Raw genomic sequence first — 19,298 nt, 5'->3', positions numbered from 1 at the left:
TAGCTAAAAACCTCAACACTCTCTCGTGAAGCAACACTTGTCCCTTCTTTCTTACGACATGGATCGCAGGGATTTCTTGTTAGGTCCCCGGAACCCAGGTCAATAGCGCTTCTTGTACGGAAAATACAACGAGCTGTGGAAATTTTCTCAGCAGGAAGCTGCTGAGAGATTGCGCGTGATCGATAGGGTTACATTAAAAAAAGGTTTTGACTGTGGTTGACAATGGTATGACCACAATAACATCAAGAATTGATTCACTGGGCAACATAGTATTATTTGCAATTTATAGAATACAGCAAGACCGGTTTATTTTACAATATGGACAATCGCAACTCCTGTCCATTGTTATATTAAGCTGGATGCTTCAAACACTACGTTCTGGCCATGTGCCATGGCGTTACATCAATAGTGGGTGTCTGTTTTCTGCACATGATCTAACGAAAAGACAGATTGTAATGGCACGCAGAGATGCAAAGTATACCATGTTGCACATTGAAAAATGAGACCAATTATCTTTCACTGTCGCTGAGACACCATCCACAGACTGGATAATCGAAGGTTACATCGCCCTACCGGTCACGACTTTCCAATTCCAATATTGTCTACAATACCAGCTCCTAGGCAGATCCAAAGTGCTATGGGAAGGTTATGTGCATGAGTACTGGAATTTACCATTCAGGTTTAGATGCAGGAATGGGGACACAGAAGTTTTCCCTAGTGCTTACGACTGCAAGGATGACTTAAGCGGGCCCTTGGTCTGCAAGGATATTTCTCTTCAAGGGGCATTCAATGCTTCAGTTGCAAACTGGTCCTCTTATCTGAAGGGTTCCCCAGCTGCCATAATTCATCCGGTGTTCAAGCTGCTCTCGAATGGGAGATATTTGATGCTGAATGACCATGGTTGCTGTGGAATGGAACCAGGTATCACTAATCTGGTACCGGTTAATCCCATAGTCACGTGTTGCACACAAGTACTGTTTCCACCTGCTCGCACAGTTAAGGAGGCAACGCTATGGTCGTCGATAAACGTTTCCAACATACATTTTGATTCTCTGAGAAAACTGAAAGCCATGATTCTGGACTGGTTAGCACCTTCCAGTCGTTTTTCGGAGTTATACCATCTTTCATACACTCTGTGTAGGGAAGCATTTTTGGATGTCTGCAGCTTGTCCTGTTACTTGCAGCAGGAATCCAGATTTTAAGTTTTTCTGCTTCGCAATGGACGTCCAGGTTCAACCTGGAATGGAGACAGCACTGCTTGTGCTGCCATGCTGACAGCGCAAGGGAACACTGCAACGGCAAACCTCTGCTTTGAGAACTAAATGAGCACTAGTTCTTGTCCTTCAGGCCTGTTTGGCTTCACTGCAAACAACCTGTATTCCACTGCCTGCTTCACAGCCACAAATGTGTTTTGGAACTATGCCTAGGATCACAATCGGTTGAGCCACTGGACATTGAAGTACTAATGGACCCCTTAAAGGCCCATTGGTATTGTTGTCCCCAGCGTATTCCATTGATTATAAAGGCATTCTTCGAGCCTCCCAGGAATGCATTGGCTCCTAGTGAAATGGACATCAGCTCTACTATACACTTACATGATGCAGTTCCTCCCTCAGTGGCTGCTGTGGGAACTGGGTGGAGTTCCATAAACCTGCTACGAGGTGTGCCTCCGGGAATGTCATCTGCGGACTCTGGGAACACATTGTTGAGTCTACCACTCAGAACACAAACAACTGGCTTTACCTTGTGGTGGGAACAGATTGGCCTGTTTTTTTTTTTGGTCCTCATCTCACCTGACAAGCCTCTGCGGGTCTTATGAAGCCGCCTTCGTAATCTGTGGCCCCCAAGGCTTACCGCACTCGCTTGGGTCATCCGACCGATCTCTTTTTGTGAGGGAGCCTGGTGTAATCATTAGACCAATTATATTAATCTTAAATTTTGGCCCCATCTCACAAAAGGGTGCCAGATGTTTATTGGCTTGTCTTCTGCGCCCTCGTAGTCTAGACGAGCCATGGAGAATGAGGCTTTAAGCCAGTCTTTCCTTTGTGGGGGTAGGGGGTCCTTCCACCTCTTGCAAACTTCTCTTCTGGCCAACAATATGAGGTAACTTAATAGGTCTCTGTCCTTCTGAGAGAGGGTCTGACTGAGACAACCATCATCTCCAGAAAACACTAATGACATGTTAATCTCTATGATGGTGTTGAAGATATCTCGAATGTTATCGCCCACCTCAGTCCAAAATTTTTCAAGTGCTGGACATTCAAACAAGCATTGGAAATGCAATAGGTCTCGCACCATTAGAGTTAGTGCTTTTAGAATTGTTTATGGGTTTTTTTTGTAAATGTTTAGCATTTTTGTTTCCTGTAGCCAATGCTAAAGTATTACAAATAAAAAAAGCCATAAACTTTTCTAAAAGCTCTAACTGAAATGGTCTGAGAACTATTGCACTGCGTGAGGGTGAGGGTGAGTGTGAGTGAGGGTGAGGGTGAGTGAGGGTGAGGGTGAGTGAGGGTGAGGGTGAGTGAGGGTGAGGGTAAGGGTGAGTGAGGGTGAGGGTAAGGGTGAGTGAGGGTGAGGGTAAGGGTGAGTGAGGGTGAGTGAGGGTGAGTGAGGGTGAGTGAGTGAGGGTGAGGGGTTGAAGGTGAGGTGTTGAGGGTGAGGTGTTGAGGGTGAGGTGTTGAGGGTGAGTGAGGGTGAGGGTGAGTGAGGGTGAGTGAGGTGTTGAGGGTGAGTGAGGGTGAGGGTGAGTGAGGGTGAGGGGGAGTAGTTGAGGCTGAGTGAGGGTGAGTGAGAGTGAGGGTGAGTGAGGGGTTGAGGGTGAGGGGTTGAGGGTGAGTGAGTGAGGGTGAGGGTTTGAGGGTGAGTGAGGGTGAGGGTGAGTGAGGGTGAGGGGTTGAGGGTGAGTGAGGATGAGTGAGGGTGAGTGAGGGGTTGAGGGTGAGGGGTTGAGGATGAGGGGTTGAAGAATCATTTCAGACAAGATGGCTGGCTACTTAGTTATACCAGGATGAACATTTTTTAATTGCTGTTTGTTCAGGAGCCCAAGTGTCCATAAGGCAAGGTAAGTCAGCAAGTTTCACGCAATACCACTATTTTTTGTGAAGGTAAATATATAAAAAAATATAGGGACAAAATTCCTGTCATGCTGGTGCAAAGTTGCTATTGATGGACAATTTTTTTAAAAGCTTGCCCAAGTTACACCCGATTTGCAGCAATAAACAGATGCGTGCATTAGAAAGTATTATCATCAATTAAATGCAAGTAAACAAATAATGTTTTTGTTGATTTGAATGTGCAAAGCAATCTTGCGCATACCAAGCATTCGCCAAATTTGCAAGGTGCAGAACAGAGCATGAGGCTCACTCCAAGAGGGCACCATGGCAATGTGAATTTACCTTCAGATAATGCGTCATTGAAAACCACCCCCCTTGGCGCCGTAGCCAATAACATGCGGGCTAAACCTGAGTACAGCAAGAACATTGTTAAGGCCGTAGCAGCAGATGGATGCAGAGAAGCATTTCAATGGATCGCCCAAGCTCACACAAGCCGCTGGCGTTGTTTTACTTGCGTCCATTTACTGGCCTTTAGCAGCTTTTAAAACTGTGTCACGAGATTAACACAAAAATACTTTGTTTTTTTTCCTGGTCTCACTATCCGTTCAGCAAATGTATCACATTTTAGTTTTCAGAGAGGGCTGGCTGATAGTAGGAGATATGTTTTCGAGTTTAGATCTACAAATCAGGCTCTAGCAGAAATCAATTTAGTTTAAACAGATGATACTGTGAGTAAAAGTTACATTTAAACCATTCACTGTATCATTGTCTGTGTTTTCGTGCGTGAAATTAATTAAATTGTTCGGTCCGTCGGTCAATTTAAAATTGCAGTCTATTTTTGAAGCATTTCTCAGCTTGGAGTTTTTAAAATATGGCCACCCTAGTTCAGGCTCCTACCCTACGCTAGTTTAAAGCACTCCGACTAACCCTCAATAGCCCTCCTTATACAGGCCCCTTCCTTTGCAATCTTTGAAAAGCCCCCATCTCCCTGCTGTGGGAGCCGGAGGATAAAGACTGGAAAGGCCGCTCCTCCCAGAGCTCTGAGATTGCTGACATGGCCGGGCTGCACGCTCTGTTCCTGCTGTTGGTGAGTGTTTATTTCACCAGTGTTAAAAGGCTGCCTCAATTCCGGTGTACTCTCTTCCCTGGTTAGAGGTTGGTGTCTTGTTTCAAGAGAGGAGTTTTCGGACGTGGAATAAAAACATTTTTTTCCTGCGCTAAAGCAGATCCCTCCAGCAGGAAAAGAGGCGTGCCACAGGCTGCTAAAGGCCAGTAAATGGAGGGAGAGCGGGCTTTAGCACGGCGTCAGTGTTGGCATTGATGGGGGGTAGGAGGGAAGTGGGGATTTAAAAAAAAATGCGACACGGCGGGCAGGGGAGGGGGCGGAGCGGGTAAAATAAACAAACGAGACGGAGGGAAGAGAGGGGAGGGGGGAGGGGGGAGGAGAAATGCGACACGGCGGGAAGGGGAGGGGGCGGAGGGGGTTAAATTAAACAAACAAGACGGACGGAGGAGAGGGGAGGGGGGAGGAGAAATGCGACATGGCGGGAAGGGGAGGGGGCGGAGCGGGTTAAATTAAACAAACAAGACGGACGGAGGATAGGGGAGGGGGGAGGAGAAATGCGACACGGCGGGAAGGGGAGGGGGCGGAGCGGGTAAAACAAGACGGACGTGCACGCGCTTTTAAGCTCAATGCGCATGCGCATTGAGCTTAAAAGTCACGGGCACTGCAAGGAATCGCCACGATTCCTTGCAGTGGATAAAGAGTGGATAAGCCCCTATAGTCTCGCTTGCTCGATGCGCATGCGCATCGACAGGCGAGACCTAAAAAAATATGTAAATCATTAGCAAGGGGTAGTAAACATCTGGGGCATTTAGGGTCTGGCTCTGGGGCAAACTTGGCGATTTTTGCAGGAGTATAATAAAGCCTGTTGATAACGAAAAAATGTTTTTTTTTAAACAAGCAGCCTTGACATAATTGTACAAAATCTTTAAAGAGGGCTCATACAGGAATCTATTGATGACCCAAGGGGGGTTTCCATCCACACTGCAGCTAAAAGGGGGGGGGGGGGTCTCGTGATCCTCAATTTCCAACAAGCTGTTATACCATATAGAGATTTCCTTCTTGATTGGGAGAATAGATTGCCACATCTCTTCGATCTCTCTATTCCCTCTGTTCTGCATTGTACCATGATACTAGCTGTAGATATTTAAATCTAGAGACCCCTGGCCCACTCTTTGCCCTCAAGTACTCCCATGGATGTATCCCCCTGGAGTCTGCAAGTTCGGCCCAGGTGGTGATGCCTGCCCTCCTTATGGGCAACACCAAGCTATCCATTAGGCAGCCTGGTGTTCCCGGTGAATCCCAGATAGGGGCGCTGTCTGAATAGTATCCCATACCCCAGATGCATCTGAGCCAATACCATAGCTCCAAGGCCGCCCTCAAAACCTTCAGGCGTACCCGCTTGAAAAATTTTGGTGACCCAAACTTATATAGAAAAGCCTCACCGTCGCCTCCTCCCTCTACTCTTGCCATTTCTCCCAGCAGCCTGCCCCAAGCCGACTCCCCTGGTTTAACAAGAAGCAACAGTATGCTTTTATTATAATTATTATTTATTATTTAAAATTTTATATAGCGCGTAGTTACCCTAGGGCATCCCAGCGCTTAACAGGACACCAACAGATAAAAACAGTCAGTCAGGTGCAATCAAACAGGGAACAGATGTGTTTTCAGACATTTGCGAAAGCGCAGGTCTCAGAGCACAGTTTTAAAGGTAGGGAATTCCAAAGCCTCGCTGTGTTCACCGAGAATCTTCTCCCGCCTGTGCGTGCCCTCTTTACTCTGGGGACTAGGAGGAGATGTTTCTGGTCAGAACGCAACGTTCTGTTCGCTTTGTATGGCACTGCTAGATTTCTCAAAATAGGGGGTCCTGTCCCCTGGAGAATTTTGTGGGCTGTACAGAGTGCCTTAAATTTGACTCTTTCCCGCACTGGGAGCCAGTGCAATGCCTTTAGGGCAGGTCTAGCTGACTCGGTTCTGGGAGTGCCCATGAGCAGTCTGGCCGCCGCATTTTGGACCTGCTGAAGTTTGTTAAAGGTGGATTCAGGGGCACCCAGAAAGAGGGCATTGCTATAATCGAGTCGCGATGTTACCAGCCCCTGAATCAACAACTTCCTAGATGGGAAAGGAAGAAGAGGGAAGATTTTGCGGGCTGAACGTAACAGGGCGAAACAAACTCCTGCTGTTTTTTTAGCTTGGGTCCTGAACGAAAGATCTTGTTCCAACCAGACCCCCAAGCTCTTAATCTCCTCTTTCATACTGGGTATATCGCCCATAAAACTAGGCCAGCTGGTCAATGGGAGTGAGGGGGCTTTATTCCCTAGCAGCATTATCTCTGTCTTAGAGCCATTCATCTTGAGAGCTGATTCGTCCATCCAGGTGTGGACTTCCGACAGGCATGAGTGCAGCAAATCGGGATTCTCTACCAGTTGTGAAAGGGCGACCACTAACGGAGTATCATCAGCATAGCTGATGATCTTGATGTTATAAGGGGCCACCACATCCTCCAGGGGGGCCATATATACATTAAACAATGTAGGGCTAAGGGAGGAGCCCTGTGGCACCCCCCACTGGAGGGGGATAGATGTAGTCCGATTGCTGCCTTCCCAAACCTGATATGAGCGGCCGTCAAGAAATGACCTAAGCCACTTCAAAGCGGCCCCTGCCACACCCACCCCTGACAGTCGCTGAATCAGCACCTGATGATTAACGGTGTCAAACGCCGCACTAAGGTCCAGGAGGATCACTGCCACTGATCCTCCTGAGTCCATAATGCGTCTGGATTCTTCTACGACTGCCAGGAGGGCAGTGTCAGTGCCCTGGCCTGGACGGAATCCGGTCTGCGAGTCTCGGAGCAGTCCATTCGACTCCAAGAAGCCTGACAATTGATAATTCGCTAGCCTCTCAGCAATTTTGCCGAGGCCTGGCAGAAGAGATATGGGCCTAAAATTTGCCAATTCCGCCGTGTCCAAGTTTGGCTTTTTTAAAAGTGCCTTGACCACTGCTGTTTTCCAGCTTGGTGGCACCAAGCCCTGGGAAAAAGAAGCGTTCATCAAATCAGTGATAGGAGTCACAATGGAGGGTGCTACTTGCTTTAAAAATTTCATAGGGACCGGATCCATAGGGGAGCCACTTTTCATAGATCTAAGGACTTTCAGTACTTCAGCCTCTGAAACTGGGCCGAAAGTATCTAGAAAGGTAAATAGCTCTCTAGGCTGAGTTAAGGAGTTATTTTCCTGAGTCTGTTGAGGTCGAATAGTCTGAGGCAGGGAACTAAGTATCTTTTCTATTTTTGTATGAAAGAAGTCTGCCAGCTCCTTACACTTCTGTTTATCATATGTAGCCACAGGTTCGGGAACTTTAAGGAGTTCTTGCACCACTTTGAAAGTTTCCCTGGATGAGTTTGAGGCCGATCTTATGCGCTCCTCAAAAAATTGGGCTTTTGCCAGCCGGAGGGCAGCTTTATAACCCTTCATAGCTACACGATATTCCTCTCGCCTATTTGCCTCTAATTTCTTTCTCCATACCCTCTCCAACTTTTACATCCTTTCTTAAGCAAGCGAAGCTCGGCAGTGTACCAGGGAGCGGAACCGATTCTTTTCTCCCTCTTTTGCACTCTTATTGGGAATGAGGGCATCAAGCGAGGCGGTCAACCATTGGTTAAAATTCGCATCTCCTTTAATCGGGTCTGACTCGGGAGAAGGAAGCGAGTCTACCAGTTTGGAGGTCCAGTCATTGATCGATAATCTGGACCAGGCTCTGTCCACCAGGAAAACCTGATAGGCGGGTGTTGGGGGTAACTCAACTTGTCATTCAGCCGAAACCAAAAAGTGGTCAGACCACGGGAGAGGATATGCTGGCCTGGCCAGGAGACGGGGGATATTAGAAAACATTGGGTCTAATAAGTGACCCTTATCATGCGTGGCTCCTGCATTAATTAAAGGCAGCTCACATGCTTTCAGGTCACCCTGAAGGTCTCGGGCTATTAAATCTGTGGTGTCATTAAAATGGAGATTAAGATCTCCCAACATTATAAAATGTGTTGTCTATGAAGCCAGCGTCGTCACAGTTTCCATTACGGAACTCACGAAGTTGCCCAGGGAACCTGGGGCCGGTAAATCAGTAAACCTGACAGTGCCACTGTGGGAGATATCTGTAAGGAGAAATGGCAGCTCTCACAGTCAGCAACTAAGCCCTTCTGGGCCCTACATACGTGAGTCTCTCTATATAGGATAGCGATGCCACCCCCACGCCCCTCAGGTCTGTCCAGATGAAACAGCAGAAAGCCCGGCGGGAGGGCTTGGACGATGTCGGCGTCGGAACTGGCAGTTATCCAGGTTTCCGATAGGAACAGGATATCTAGGTCCTGATCTTGTATAAGGAGATAGACTTTAACTGAGTGTCTCAGGAGAGATCTGCAGTTCAGCAAACCCAACAGCAAGGTATTCTTACCTTTCTGCGGAAGAGCCAGCTGGTCCACCCTGCTGAGTGGTGGTAAAAGCACTCCATTGTCTACCGGGTTGCAGTCCGCGGGATGAAGGTAGCGGAGTGCGATGAGCTCCTCCCGGGAGTACGTAAGTCTGGATGCCAAATTATTGAGCATAGTACCAGGCCCCAGGCCCGTCTGAGGCCGGACGAGCCCAGACGGGCAGGACTCTGGCTGGACTCCGGCGTGAGTCTGGCGGTCCCGCTGCGCGTCTCCGCTGCGCGTCGTCATTAGGAGGTTTAAATAGGGGCGAGTTATCCGGCTTAAAGACTAGGGCGCTGACCGAAATGGCGCCACGGTAAATCCCTGCCTCACCCAAGATGGTTGAAAAGGTGAAAAGGTGTGTTGCAGTCATAGGTGACCCGCTCAAAATAGCGGTGAGTTTCCAAAATTAGAGTGCGGGTGAGCGCTATATGTAAAGAAAATAAAAATGCAATTTAAAAAAAAAAAATGGAATGCGGCAGCGTATAGCCTCACATCTGGAAGAGCAAGCCAGCCTTTCTTTAGTCTGCGCCTTAGTTTTTTCCATGCCAGATGAACCACTTTGTCTCCCCAACCCAAACTCCCGATCTTGCTATGCACCTTACTTAAACTATTTTTCAAGAATGTTAATGGTATGGAAGAAAAAAGGTAAGACAGCTTGGGGAGGATGACCATCTTTACCAAGTCGGTTTTTCCATAAATGGTTAGGGGAAGGTTCCTCCATCTACTGAAGAGGCCGACTATTTCCTTAGTGACCCTGTTAAGATTAAGCTCAGGTATCCTCTCCAAGTCCTTTACTATATAAATACCCAGGTATCTCAGTTTAACACTGACTCTCCCCGACCACTCCAGATTCCAGCACATCACAACTGTCTTGGTTTTATTGACTAGATACCCGGATAGGGACCCAAACTCGCACATAAGCTCCTCCACCCTCGGGATCACTACCTCAGGATCACTTGTATACAGTATTAGGTCATCAGCGTAGAGAGCTATTTTGGAACTATATTGTTCAGATCTAAAAGGATAGATTGAATCATCCAGTCTCAACGCCTGTGCCAATAGTTCCATGTATATATTAAATAGAAGGGACTAGATCGGACACACCTGCCTGGTTCCTCTCTGGATGTTAAAGCTTGGCGTACGCAGACCGTTTAGCAGGATTCGGGCGGAGGCACCCTGATAGCAGTTCTGCAAGGTTAGAATGAAGGTGAAGCCAAACCCCACTGCCTTCAGGACCTCCCAAAGGTACACCCAGCAGACTATCAAAAGCCTTGGCCGCGTCTAAAGCGACAACGGCCAAGGGTTCAGTCCTCTGAATGGCCAGATCTATGTTGCCAATTAAAAGCTGCGACGGCTCCTGGATGTGTCTCCCTGCGACGAACACTTTCTGATCCGGATGTATTAACCTCGGGATCAGTTTTGCCAATCTCCCTGCCAAAATGCCCATAAAGATCTTATAATCGGCATTCAGCAGGGAGATTGGACGATAGGAGTCCACCTTTTTCGGATCCTTGCCAGTTTTTAGGATCAGGAATATTGTTGCCTCCTTCCAGGTCTTAGGAACCTTCCCAGTTAAGCTGTAGACTGAGTTAAAAGTGACCCCCAACGCATTTATCAACTCCTCATTGAGGAGTTTATAGATTTCGCTTGGGAGTGGGTCCAAGCCTTCGGCTTTTTTGTTCTTTGATTTTTTTAATCTGATCTGCTATCTCCTCTAACATAAAGGGGGCATCTAGTTTGTTCTTACTTTATTCTGAGAGCGAGGGGAGATGTTTATCCCTAAGAAATGACTGGATGGCACTCGGTAGGGGCGCCAGGTCCTCTCTATACAGTTCCGAGAAAATGGAGAGGAGACAAGTCTGCATGTCCTCGATCTTGTTTGAGGTTTCCCCGCTAGCATTGATGGTAAGTTCTTTTATATCATTTCTAGCGCAATCGGTTCTCGCTTTCCAAGCCAGGAGGGCGCCAGCCTTCTCCCCATACTCAAAGTTCTGCATCATCCTGGAGTTCCACTGCGCCCTACATTTGGCTTCTAACTTCCCTCTGTACTCCGATCTTGCCTCTTCCAGATTCTTCAGGACCTGTGTGAATCGCTCCGAGGTCCTGTTGCTTACACTGTCTTTTTCTCTCTCGAGGTTACTGATCTTCCTCTCAACACCCTTTAGTACCTCAGCTTCGACCTTGTTTTATAGCAAATTATTCCATGTAGTTTCCCCCTTAGCCAGGCCTTGTATGCATCCCATACTATGTCTGGAGTTGTGGAATCAGTATTCAAAGAAAAAAATTCTAGAGAGGAAGCCTGTACTGCTTCAACCACCTCGGGATCTAAGAGCTTCGCCCTGTTGAGGGTCCACCTCAATGGTTGCCGCTGTACCTCTTTACTCCGATATACAAATTGCATAGGTGCGTGGTCAGAGAGAAGACACTAGAGAACTAATACCTCCCCTAGGTTAGCCATTGACATTCTTTCTAAAAAAACAATCTATCCTGGAGTGGCCATGTTTCTTGCTATAAAATGTGAAGCCCTGCTGATCCCCTTTTTGAGCTCTCCATAGATCGATTAGATCCATATCGTGAATCATATTTAGTAGCGCCCAACGTATTTTTACTGTCCCTACGTAATGACTCAGATTGGATCTATCTAATGGGTCTAACAGGACATTAAAATCTCCCCCGATGACATAGGGTGGAGGTTCCAACATCAATACAGACTTTAGTTTATAGATATAGGTTGGATCGTCCATATTGGGGCCATAAAAAGAGGCACAAGTCAGATCAAAATTTTCAAACGCCAATTGGACTACCAACCACCTACCCGTGGAGTCTGTGGTTTTTTTTATGGTGCAGGGAGTTCCCTGTTTAATTAAGATAGCCACCCCTCTACTTTGAGATGTCTGGTGCGATGTGCTAAAGCTCTTAACCCAGGGGACCTTGGAGAAGATTACGCGGCTTTCTTCGTGGCTCAAATGCGTCTCTTACAACATGCATATTCGTGCAGTTGACAGTTCTAGGTATTTAAGGATTAGCCTCTGTCTCCGGGGGCACCATAACCCATTCACATTCCAGGAGGTAAAGATGGTCTTCCTATCCCTCATGTACGTGCCACCCATCGCCCCCCTATTCTATCTGAAGGAATTAACACCCCTTCATGGCAAAAAAGACTGTACATAAGGTTGAGATGAGGATGATTTTTTTCCTTTTTTCCCCACTGCTCCCCACCCTTGTGCCCCCCTGCCCCCCCCACCCCTGACCCCCATACCGACTTTACCCATAAGGAACCCTCCCTTCTAATAGGCAAAGGCCTATTTAGCCCCCCCCCTTATGGCATAGTGTTAACATATTCAATTTTTAAACCAAATTCCTGCTAAGAGCGTATCATATGTAGAAAGGCCCGCCTAGGTCTACTCCCCCCCCCACCCCCCTGTCCATCTCTGATCTTAAGTATGAGGGCGTCTGCCTCGTCACCAGTTTTAATTTGGTACATATGGTTGTTCCACATCACCCTTAGCAGTGCTGGAAATTTCAGCTGAGCTTTGGCTCCTATACTGTTCAGCTCCTCCAACCTTTTTCCCAGCTCCCACTGTCTCGTTGCAGTTATATGCGAGATATCTGATCTTATTTGAAAGGTGAAAGGGTTAGAGCTAATGAAGTGTATGGAGCCAACTTTCAAAGTGGAAGACAAAATCTGCTCCTTGATAGAATACGTCAAAAAATTCACCAGGATCTTCCTAGGCTTTAGCTTTGCAGGATTTCTTCTAAAGGGATCACGATGCACCCTCTGGATGTCGTGCAAGAGGTCCACCTCTGGCGAATCTTTTAGTACAGTTTCATTCAGTAGAGATATCACGACACCCTTAATATCAGCCCCCTCCAGGGCTTCAGGAACAATCAGGAGTCTCACGTTGTTCCGGCGCGAGTGGTTTTCTAGGCGCTCAAGATCCTCTTTTAATTCTTTGTTCTGGGCAGACAACTTGATCACCTCTGCACTGGTGGTGGACATGGATTCCTTGATTTTAGGGATTTCCGTCTCGATTGCCTCAGTTCTCAGGGTGACCTCATCCAGTCTCTATGCTAATACTTCACACGATGCCTGGATCGCTGCCTGATTGGCCTCAGAGGTTAAAAATCTATTGGTCATTTCAGCTTGGCTGGCTTCAGATACCGTAAATCTTCTGGTGATTTCATCCCTCATAGTTAGCAATATGTCGGCCAATGAGCGTGAGGTTGCGTCTGATTTATCTGTGGCGGCCTCCATAATTGCTTTATTGGATGTGGCGAAGTTGTGTGCTATGAGTGCTTGCTCTGGCTTTGATACGCTTGGGATGTCAGTACTTTCCGTTGATTCTGCGTTATCCATTGGGAAATTTTCTGTTCCTTCCCCACCAAGTACTGAGTACATATTTGACAGGCTTACTCCTGGGTGCACTGTGTCCACCTCCTCCACCAGATCTGATGTTTTGCCTAGCTTCCGCTGTATGACTGAGTTCATGGGTGACCCAGATGTCCCCCCTTTAATAATACTCCTGTAGCATTCTCCATCACAGCTCCAGGGGAAGAATGGATAGGGTGGGGAGGCAAAGTTGGCTGAGGAGAGCCGGTGGTGGTGGAAGTAGTAGACATTACTTTATAGAAGGTTTTAAGAGAAGTGGTTACTTTGATGTTGGGGGCAGCGCCTTTAGCACTCTTACTTTTGCCCTTACCCTTTATACCTTTGACAGATAGATACTCCTCAGAGGTATTCGACTTAGCTTTGCTCTTTTTTGCGCGCACCCTGACTTCAGACACTGGGGGTGAAACACGTGAGGTGTAGACGGGTTTCCCTTTAGCTGAATCAAACACTGCCCTCGCTCATAATGCGTACCTGTTAATTTTAATTGGGTCAGAGCTCTTTTCTTTGTCGCCAGAACTACTGGATCTAACGGCACTGTCAGCATCAGCACCCCCACCAAGCACTCCTTCTACTTCCATACATTCAATTGGAGCACTAATGCACTTCGCCTCTTCACCTTGTTGCAGTTTTAAACCTCTGTTAGAAAGAACATAAATGTCACTAGACAGCCGGGTTCCTGTCCCAATATTCACAGGGGAGACATCCTTGTCGGCATCCCAGGGCGGGAAAAATAAGAATTGCAGACTTCCTACCTTTAATGCCTCGCTGCTGGTCTCAAAGGTAATTCTGTTCCCTTTTTTTAGGTACAGCATGCATACATACATATATACACTGTTTTAGCAGCATGGTAGAACTATATCTACTATTTACTCTTTTGGTGCTTGTAATCACTTTCAGCTGCTTCCGTCTACTGATTATCGAAGCACATGTATTCTATACAGTTCAATAAATACATTGAAAACATACCACTGTGTATTCTTGATATTTCTCTGAGCACTAGTGAGCACGAGTGACAGATCAAAAGGTTCTAATCTGTTCCCACGGGGGGGGGGGGGGGGGGGGGGGGGGGGTTGGGGGTGTGTGGCTTGTGGTGGCACTGAGCTAGCTGGTCTATAGGCGAACATATCCTGCGGATGCCTGGAATCAGTCTAGGGACCTCGCCCAAACTTTATATTGAGACCTGGTAATAAGCACTCCTGGTGAGGCAGAAGTTAGTAGTATAAGGTACACTTTGTGCTTTCACTCAAACTGTGTATGTTTCACAGTCCTGTGATATTGGGACAGTGTTCTTGTCTGTCACCGGGGTCTAGAACTGACATCCACCTGATGCATAGAAAGTCTCCAATTCTTCCAAACTCCTAACCATTGTTTACGTATTTTTGACATATCTATGCCTCTGTCACTTGAACTGGTCTGTACTCAAAATGGAAAAAACTGAAGGCTAGAGCAAATTAAACTCAGCTGTACAAGATTTCTTGAATAAAAAACATCATTGGTGTGAAATGACTTTTAAGATTCCTCAAAGGACACAATGTTGAGAATGATTACTTTCAGTATATAAAATACTGAAAAACAATTTGAGGGAGAATTTAGATCCATACATGTGATAAAAACATATGACAAAACAGGACAATGTTAAAAAGCAAAACCCGGGACACAGAACACTAAGAATTAATGAAAATAACAGCAGCTCTCCATTATTGTTAATCAGTTAGCAATGTAGACACATATCTTGGATTACTATTAAAAAAACAAATCTACTTGATCATGTACCTAAACATAATCATCAATACTGTAGTGATAACAGACAATGTAAAGACCTTTGATTGGCAGCTTAAACAGGTTTTGAAACTGGAAGTTAATTAGTGGAGCTGCCATCCTTTCTTTGCTGCAATAGACTTTAACTGTATAACAGCAGAATAGGATCACATCTTGCAAAATAACTGCATTGAAGATACTGTCCATAAAGCACAGGAAGCATGGAAATGACTCCCACATCAAATGTTTCGAAGGAAACAAAGAACTGTTGAAGTGATTTACGCCTTTTGTCCATACTACAAGAGGAAAAAGAATTCAAGCACTGTCTTTAACCGCATCATTGCTACAGCAATTCCCGTGCTGCGCTGCAATTTTAAAAATCCCTTGTTATGTGACAAGGTCAACTCGTCAAACGCACAGCGCAGGTAACACCCATGACGAGTTGACCTTGTCACAAGCATCGAAGGGGTTAATGACACCTTGCTGTTTATTAGTCGATCTAGTTCAGCCTTTTAACTGCTCAGTGTCAACCTGAGGAACAAGTTTCCCTCAATAATAGCCTACGAAATCTTCACGGACAGTCTTAGTATAGAATGCTCTGACATTGCTAACATGTGCTTAATTCCCTTACCCATCCACTGAAGACTAATTGATCAAATAGATAAATGCAATCAAACCTAAGGGTAGGCTACTAAGATGGGGATAGCCCTGCATAAACAGGAGAAGAATGAGAACAGTTAAGGTTTTCTTGAAATTAATATTAATCTATAGTACAGGATTCAAGGAAGCACTACAATGCACAAAACAGAGTACCATCTAACGACATGGCCAACAACTCGTCCACAGTTTCAGTTCGTTAGCCAAGAACATGGCCCAAACATAGGGCACAAAAACCTAGTATGTCAGTCATAACTGATTTATAGAGACCAAATATAAAAAAAAACACTTTGGATGTAGGACACGAATATCAATGAAAAACAATCTTTTTCTAGAGTTCGGGGGTGCATATTAAATGTACTTGCATGTAGTGACAAATATATAATATGTACTTTGTTGTTTAACAAAAGAAACCTGGATCATATCCAGGGTTATACGAACACAACTTGTTAAGCCGTTTAACAGAATTTAAACATTGCTTCATGTTCCATTTAAGAAATATTCTTATGTGGACCAAACGGATTGTTGCTTAAGTACAGCAACAAGGAAGTTAAATAGGTTTTGAAAACTATAGCATTTAAGGAAGCTGGTTATATATTTAAGCTTCTGTTCTAGTAAGGACTGAAATGAGTTGAATTTTGGAACACAACAAAAAGTATAGTAATTGTGCATTTCATCTGAGATGAAGTCAAGAATGAATAAAATTAAATAAATCCCACCATGAGTTTTCTTCCTGAGAATTTATGTCGCTGCATTTTCTCCCTCTGCTCTGTGTTGTTGGATGTTGGCTTGCACTCAAGATTAGGGGATTCATCTGACGTGTATCGGCACTGGATGCCGATTAAAAGAGAAAAAGAAATAACTTCATCCTTAGCAAAAAATGTGTAAACAATGCTCAATACATTCTGTTTCATAATAATACATGTATAAAAGTAACTAAGCATTTTAAAATGGTGTGCAAGCAATTCTGTTTTTATATGAATTTCAGAAGATTTGTGGTATATAGGTAACAGAATCTCATTCAACAGAAACAAAACTCTGGATAATTTATGACAACATTTAGTACGATCATTGAGCAGACTCTTGCACCACAGAGATGGGTTGCAGTTTGTGTACAAGCTAAGCACTACAAACATTGTTGATAATCAAGGACGCAATAACCTATAAAATAGCAATACATATTAAGGTCCTTTACAGTGGGAATATAATCCTATAACAGTCCAGTAATCATAACAATCATATTACTGAGAATAGAAAGAAAAAGTTACAATATTTGTCCAGGGTTTTTAGGGTCAGCATAAATTAGAATAGTTACCTAACCATCAATGACAAACTAGTAACTCTAGGCCGGTGAGGGTGCACAAGATCTCATCCATCTCCAATCAATGAAATTACGACCTGCACAAGTCCTAGCCAGGACATTTCTTTGGTGGCTCAACAATCAACAATTTCTGTAACCCTAGAAACAGCTAAGAGCAGCTACGGAACCCTTGCGGAGTTTACTACCGGGCCTCACAGTGCAACAGCACTCCTCAAAAGGTATCGGAGGAATACGTACAAGGGCACGAGATTCTTTACCGATGACCTGCCAAAACATCGACAGCAAGACTTTTCTGAAATTATGCATCACCATTCACTGGTTTGTAACCAAATTGTTAGTGTAGTAAGTGATTTAGCAGAATCGCAGCTAAGGAATACTGTCAAGGTATATCCATTTGCAGGTGGAGTCCGAGTTTAAAATTATGAAACTCCCTTTTTCAGGGTCGGCTTTGTTTGGGAACCCACTAAGGAAAGGTTAAAAATGAAGAACGCGATGGAGACTGAAGTTCGAGAGCTTTGAAGTAAGAAAAATGTTATTTAAAATGCAATTTAAAGCAAAGGATAGAAGGCATTACCAATGAATGATTTAGTGACCTTGGTGGCCTTTTCAATTTAAGTAACCATGCCAAAAAGATCTAAGATATTCTTATCGCAGGAGGTAGTGAAAATCAATCATCGACAAAGCATCCGACCTCCAGAGGAAGTCACTCCTCTGACAATCTATTACCCTCTTCCTGGTCTCACTCGATTTGGTAGAGCGGCATGTTTGCATCTAGCAGAGTATACTTCAATTACAAGAGACAAATGGGTGCTAAACATTGCAGCTCATGGATACTTTGTGTTTCAAGTCCATTCCACCAACAGTTACTTGATAACCAACATTGAAATACCAGATACCCATCAGGAAACAAACATTAGCCAACATTAAATTAAAAAAAATGTGATCAAGCTATATATTAGACCTATGGTTCACAAACAAATTCATTAACCCCTTCGACGCTCATGACGAGCTCAGCTCGTCATGAGGTACACCTCTCGTACACTCATGCCGAGCTGAGCTCGTCATTAACAATGGGGTTTACAGATTTTCAGCGCAGGGGGGGGGGGGGGGGGGGGGGGGGGGAGGGGGAATCATAAGAGTTGATGGTGTTAAGAAGGAAAGATTTTCGATGTTGGTCTTACAACAGCTCTATCTGCTTCTGTGACACAGAGAATGGATATGTGTAATAGATGTGAAAGACGCATAGTTTCAAATTCCAGTGGCAAAGCCACACAGAAAATTCACAGTAGGGAAACATCCACTATCAAAACACCATCCTCTTACAGCTTCAAGCCTACTCCAAACACATTCTCAAAATGTTTGCCAATAGCAGCAGCCCAATAATGAAGGAAGGACATGTTAATCTACCCTTTCCTGGACAACTGGCTAGTAAAGGTTTACATAGTGTGAACAACAAGGACCCCCTGATCGGAATTATTAATTCCTAAAACAGGGAAATAAACTGTGTGTATATCGTAGCACAATCCTAGCAAGCAGAAGGGAAGGGTAATTGCATAAAGGAAACTACAAATTTATTTGTATACAAAAACTCTATTCCATTTAATAAGTATTCATTTTAAAACCATACATCACATACATCAAGATTACATAAAAATTGGCAAAAACAAAAAAACTGATTATACAATTTTACTAAAATATAATCACATAATATTTAAAAGACACGAGTAGTGGCAATCAATACTTTCGACGCGCGTTTCGGCGTTTCAAGAAAAGCCTTCTTCAGGAGCCACAGATTATATCTGAAATATACAATAAAAAAATACAAAAATACAATCAATTACATGAGTTAAAAAGTTGTCTTTCACTAACATCATATCATATAAAGCATAATTAATGTAACCAATTCAAGTCAATTAAAACAAATTGTTCAACAAATTCAAAGCAGATTCCTAAACAACACACCTTCCCTACTTGCTGTAGCAATATAATAATTGCTAAACAAGGTTCAAAACTAATGTTTATATATTTGAGCAGTTGCTAGGTAACTAAACTAAAATGAATAGGAAACCAGCAGAAAAATCCCCATCCCAAGGATAGATGGTATTGGGCAGTTATGTAGACTTGGAGAAAAGCCAAGGTCATTCAATCACTAATTATTGATAACTACTTAGTGAGTCATAGATATTGCCTAGTGAGTCCTAGATATGGCCATCTGCAATCATGTAGTACGAGGAGGGCATACTTACTATTTAAAGTTTCGACACAATGGCTATAATGAACTCATGTTTCCTTAACAAATCATACTCCAGTGATGAAGGGAATATGCCATTTAATGACTGCGGGTAGAAGAGGATATATATTAGACAACGTACTTAGTGAAAATACAATGCTACAATACAACCCGATCATCTGAATGGCTAACACAGTACACTGTGTTTACCCAAACGAAAATGATATTGATTATTTATTAAAACTAGATGGTCTTAATCATCACATATGGGGACCAGAGAACCACGTTTGTAGTTTCTGACACTGTTTCGGAAAGAAACAATCGCCATTTTCACCACACTCTGATCATTGAAGTGTGT

General features: G+C 44.6%; 1 protein-coding gene across 2 annotated transcripts in view; it reads right to left on the bottom strand.

The window, feature by feature from the left end:
- The window catches only part of RANBP3 (RAN binding protein 3), a 387,515-nt gene that overhangs the window by 121,893 nt on the left and 246,324 nt on the right, over positions 1-19,298 (bottom strand). For both annotated transcript variants that reach the window (XR_015302612.1, XM_086947244.1), the window contains exon 11: positions 16,109-16,219. Coding sequence is in view for 1 of the 2 variants with exons in the window: in XM_086947244.1 (XP_086803370.1) it covers positions 16,109-16,219 (111 nt within the window). In the remaining variant the exon portion in view is untranslated. The remainder of the gene's footprint in view (positions 1-16,108; positions 16,220-19,298) is intronic.

Source organism: Lissotriton vulgaris, chromosome 12 (assembly GCF_964263255.1).
Source record: "Lissotriton vulgaris chromosome 12, aLisVul1.2, whole genome shotgun sequence".
Lineage (NCBI taxonomy): Eukaryota > Metazoa > Chordata > Amphibia > Caudata > Salamandridae > Lissotriton > Lissotriton vulgaris.
Note: the sequence above shows the minus strand (reverse complement) of the source record. Positions and strands in the feature narration are given on the sequence as shown.